The 5,175-nt window shown below is 41.4% G+C and overlaps 1 protein-coding gene across 1 annotated transcript; it reads right to left on the reverse strand.

Moving 5' to 3' along the window:
* Positions 1–1,299: 1,299 nt before the first annotated feature.
* Positions 1,300–4,694, reverse strand: LOC108877682 (tissue-type plasminogen activator-like; the record flags this gene model as incomplete). The annotated part of the gene is given in 11 exon segments (XM_051069116.1): positions 1,300–2,744; positions 2,861–2,911; positions 2,913–3,010; positions 3,188–3,206; positions 3,208–3,329; positions 3,590–3,726; positions 3,816–3,832; positions 3,834–4,022; positions 4,212–4,363; positions 4,366–4,379; positions 4,492–4,694. Coding segments are annotated over 11 exon segments (1,173 nt in total), but the record flags the coding sequence as incomplete, so codon positions are not given.
* Between the last annotated feature and the right edge of the window lie 481 nt (positions 4,695–5,175).

The following is a 5,175-nucleotide window of genomic DNA, read 5'->3' on the forward strand; positions in this document are numbered from 1 at the left end:
CTTCATTGATGGGTGAAAAAACACAAAAACTGCTTTGTAGATGAGATGTAAAACAACCTACAAAGAGCTATTTGTATTTTACACCTTTAAAAATAGAAAAAGTACACCTAGCCACAGCACCAACACATCTCTGAAACAGCTCAAAATTCAACACCATAACATTTGCGAAGACAGAATTTATCACAGGAGTGTTGTATCTGACTGAAACTGAGTGTAGATTTTAATACTAACCACATATGTTTCCTTTTTGGCAACAAGATAACTCATTATTTATCATTGGGTCATGTCCCACAGGATTTGGTCTTTACTGTAAGTGTACACTGGATCACTCGACCTGATGGGTCAAGTTCATCCCACAAGGGACACAGTTACAGTGCAGTCCGTGCAAATGCAACCAGACATTTTTAAGGAAGACATCATTTTAATTTAATTTGAATCCTGGTTATGGCTGTTGGTTGAATGGTTCTTTGAAGAGTTCGCAACAGTTTTATTAGGGGCTGTAATTTTCAGTTGTTTTTATCTGTGGTTTTTTGTTATTTGTCATTCATTTCTTGTCTTTTTGGTAATTTACATGGTTGATTAGGACGGGAGCACTGTGATGTCCATGTTTTTATGGGTAAATAAACTGAACCTTGACACTGAACTTTCAAATTAGTGAAATGTCTTACTGTTTTATTAATTTATAAGATTTTGTATTGTGCTGGCAAGAATCCATAAGATCACTACACATGAGAGTAAAAGCTTGAAAAACATTTTAAAAGGGCCGTGACCTAGAAAACAACCTCTCACACTCCTTATCTGTAAATGGGATTGAATGAGGTGGTGAAACTGACAGCAGAAAGGCTGAGCTCTGAAGAGGCCTGTGTTACTTTACTGTCTATTCCATATGAATCAAACTGGGAATTCATCAGAGACATTAGACATAGATTGAGAAAGAAAGCCTTTTTCTGATTTATGCATGCTGCAGTTAATTGTTCACAAATTTAGAAAAGTTCCACTGTGAGAGATATGAGTGAATGTTGAAACAAAAATGTTGTGATAAAAAACATTAACTCAACCAAGAAACGTTGGCATGTTTTCATTTCCAACACGATGACAGAATTTCCAGCTCAGAGTTACATCAGTCATGACCCAGGAATGTGTTTGATGACACTTTCATTCAGAGGCTGATAAACTGTAAAAAGTATCACTTTTACCTCAGTAATCCTTAAGCTGTCGTGGTGAAACTAATTCATCAGTGATTTACTGAGGACAATAAAAATGCCACAACAAGGTCAAAAAGCATGACGCATAAACAGATTTATTCCAAATATTATTTATTGACAAAAGAGTATGTTGTAAAATGTGGTTATAATGACAGTGACAATAAATTATCAAGCTACAGTACACATACATAACATATTAAAGATTCTACAAAGCAATTTAAAATACACATAAATATTAACTTAGCCCAAAACATCTAAAATCCAATGTCTTTGAGAGTCTATCACACATCAAAGTGAGTTTGTTAAGCTTTGCAGTCAATAAGCATTTTAATGTAGAACAGAAAAACCAGTCCCCAGTCATTTTCAATATAAAATCAATAATCAGACATGTTAAAATGTTATATACATACTGGGCTCAACCCAGGTGTCTGGTGGAGAAGTGCTGTGGTACAAAAAAAATTGAGAACAGGTGAGATTTAGCCCGCCCTCTATAACAAAGCTTAAGGAACAAGACATGAGTTTGTTAAACAGAGTTCAGAGTTTCAGAGGTTCAGAGCTACTCCCATCTCCAAGACAGCAGCGAGCAAGAGCAGAGAAAGCTGCAAAAACGAGCTGAATCTGAACCAGCAGATACGTTTTGTGGTTTGAGTGAGGCGTTCTGGAGCACCTCAAGCCCCAAAGTAGCAAACGCATGAACATTTTGCATTAAAACTAATTGAGCCAACATCACCTTATATCTAGAAGACGAGCCTGTAACATAATCTTTGCATGAAACCTTCTAAAAAATGCCCCTTTGGAGTAGCAAAAACATTCCTATGACTTACTGGACTGTGCAAAGTAAATGCCTGTGTTGAGTATTCTTCTGGATTAAAAGTGCTACTGACCTGAACTCTACCACTGTGACGTCTTTGTAGCATAAAACCGGCCACAGATAGAGGAAGACTACACTGATATTTCCTGTTTTTTCCAGTTTGTTGGAGGCAATACAGAGAAAACACATGAAAACTTTGTATGCATTAAAAGATTTTTTAAAAAATATTATTGTGATAAAGATGGCCCAGAAGGAGGAAAAATAGAGTCTGGTCTGTGTTTCTGTCCACATATACTATCCCATTTGACAAAGTGAGGAACAGAGAACTGAAGAACATGGAGCTACATCGAGCATTAAAACTCATGACTAAGGTCCTTCTTGTGCATCTCTGTAGTGGAGTGTTCCTGCTGGTTTAAGACCTCCGTCAGTTTAAACAAGAGTCCTGTGGACCTCTCTGTCTATCTTCTCAATGATAAACCATCTGCCTTTGCTGGTTTTCCCATTGTATTTATGGGTTAGGGTTATCCAACAACACCTTCTTCGCAGTCTCTCTTACTTTAGAGTACTGGGTTTGCCTTAATTTTGCCATTGATCCAGCTGATGTAATTGGTGACTCGGGTGTAGACCCCAGGCTTATCCCTCTGCCCGCACCCGTCGCCCCAGCTGATCACACCCATCAGAGTCATCCTGTCATTGTTCCGACAGACGAGCGGGCCGCCAGAGTCGCCCTGCAGGTGAAGTTCAAGAGGAGAAATGGAGAGAAGGAGGGACGAAAATTAGATTGAGTAATATTATCAGCACTGATTTAATGAGGAGGTTAAGTGGAAAAATCAGGCGTTCCCACCTTGCAGGCGTCGTCAAGGCCTCGGGTGTCACCTGCACAGAGCATGTTGGGGGGTAATTGGGCGTCCAGACAGCACTTCTGGGACGCAGCGCTCATTGGGCCACAGGCGGACATAACCTCTCTTAACACGCTCTGAGTACTCTGCAGAAACTGTAGAGAAATGGTTTAAATGAATACTTCAGCATCTCATGTCCAAAAAACAAATCCTTCCTTATACTGCCCTCTGCTGATCAGTCAACTAAATCTCACCAACTTGCTTGTTAGCTACATTTGCAACACAGCAGCAGCCATGCAAAATTTGAGAATGTCGCTGGGATGTTTGCTCACATTCTTTGTCTCTTCCATAAACCTGAGATCTCACACTCAGTCCAGCTGGGCAGCACCAGACCAGGTTCGGGCAGACACGCCGGAAGAACCTCCGGAGAGTTTACAGCACAGATACCAACATCCGTCTTCAGCTTCAAGAGAGCTGCAAGTGGAAAGTGACCACAGGAAAGTCAGGGTAATGCACTGGGAAAACGTGGGGATGACAACCATGGGTAAAAGTTTCAACAAGCATTTGGTGCCCACTTAAGGTTCCATATCATCACTGCTGGGGGAAAACATGGCAACTAAAATGTTTCATTCAATTTTCACAATTCACTTTATAGTTTGCCACATTATATTATATGCAAAAACAGAAAAAAGAATGAAAGATTGTGATTATTGTGTCTTGAAATGTTCACTCACCGATGTCATTATCAAACGTTTCATTGTCAAATTTCTCATGGATCCAATACTTCTCAACCTTGAAAATCTGCTCGCTGCTGGAATTCTGTTTCCGAAACGTTCTTCCCAAAATCACTTCCAATCTATCAGCTTTATCTCTGAAGAAGACAGGGAATGTGTTAGAGTGTTGCATGATGAACATCTTAAATTATGTGTGCTTAAGGGGAAGGATGTGAGTCTCTCCTACTTTTCCTCAAAGCAGTGTGGCAGCAGACAGGACCCAGCAGGAGTCGATGAGGACCCCTCCACATCGGTGGAAATGCTGTCTGCGACGGGGCTGGTAAACGTTAATGGCCGCCTGCCAGGGCTGGTCCGTGATGTCGCTCTGTCTGCCTCCAAATATGCGGAACGCTGGGCGATTCAGCGAGTTATCTAAACGCTGGGCCGCATGTTGCTACAGAGAGGACAAGTTGCACAATGATTGTTAACAATAACACACATCATAGGAAACAGACTCTGGGTGATTTTCATTGGATGTGAGGATGCCCTACCTCTGTTGTTGTTGTTAGTGGTCGGGGGCACGAGGGCCAAGAGTGGTGATGATACGTCTCTCTAAAAAAGAGGTGACAGTCTGTTAGCACACTTGTAGTTCCTCCTCTTCTAAAAGGTAGCTGATGACTTTTATACACTGCTGCAAAATTAAACCATGGACATAAGGGAACTCACGGCATTTAGGTATGTCACACAGCTCCCAGGTCAGCTGCATGTTCTTGTAGGTGTGACACCATGGACCGCATCACCATCTGGATTCCTGGGAAGAAGAAATGCAATTAAAACCTGAGTTATTTTGATCTCTCTAAATGCAAAAGGGAACCTCTCGTGTGTGTCAGTTTTTATCACACTGTGTGTGCTGGAATCTCTACCTGCAGAAGCTGTGGCTGCCCAGCCCCAGCTCTAATGCATCAGACCTCCAGGCATTGTTGAGTTTACGCTTGACAGCAGGAGAGTCCCACGAGAGACAGCGAGAGCCGCTCTTAGTGACAGATTTTGTGCCTCTGTAGTTCTGACCAGAGCCCTGAACACACTCTTGGTACTTGTCTGCTCCAAAACACACAGAGAAAGTGTATCAGTATTAAACCAGTTAAAGTGTTTAATTGTTAACATTTCAGCTTAATGAATATTTGCTGTACTTCTGGACATTTGGACAAAGAGCAGAACTCCCAAATGATCTGAGTGCCTTTATAGGTGTAACCAGGGCGTGCTGTCATTGTCTGGGTTCCTGAGGGGGAAAAAAAGGAAGGCAGGGACAATGAGTAAATATTTCATGGGTCACATAAATGATGAACAAAACACGTTCCAAAAACAATTTTTACACCTTTTGTCCCTGACAAGTCACCAAGTCACCTGTCACTCCAGATCTTAAAACTATTTTGTCTGTGAGTCCTGCTTTTGGAAAACTACTGTTTAATGCTGTAGGGTCAGAACCCTTGATTTAACTGCAAGGACACAATGAATTGGCAGTTTATTCCTACAGATGCTCCAGGCCTAAACAGATTACACTGGTCACACACCTGCAGAAGTTGTGATTGCCCAGTCCAAGACTGTTG

Source organism: Lates calcarifer, unplaced genomic scaffold (assembly GCF_001640805.2).
Source record: "Lates calcarifer isolate ASB-BC8 unplaced genomic scaffold, TLL_Latcal_v3 _unitig_590_quiver_1776, whole genome shotgun sequence".
In the NCBI taxonomy this organism is placed as follows: domain Eukaryota; kingdom Metazoa; phylum Chordata; class Actinopteri; family Centropomidae; genus Lates; species Lates calcarifer.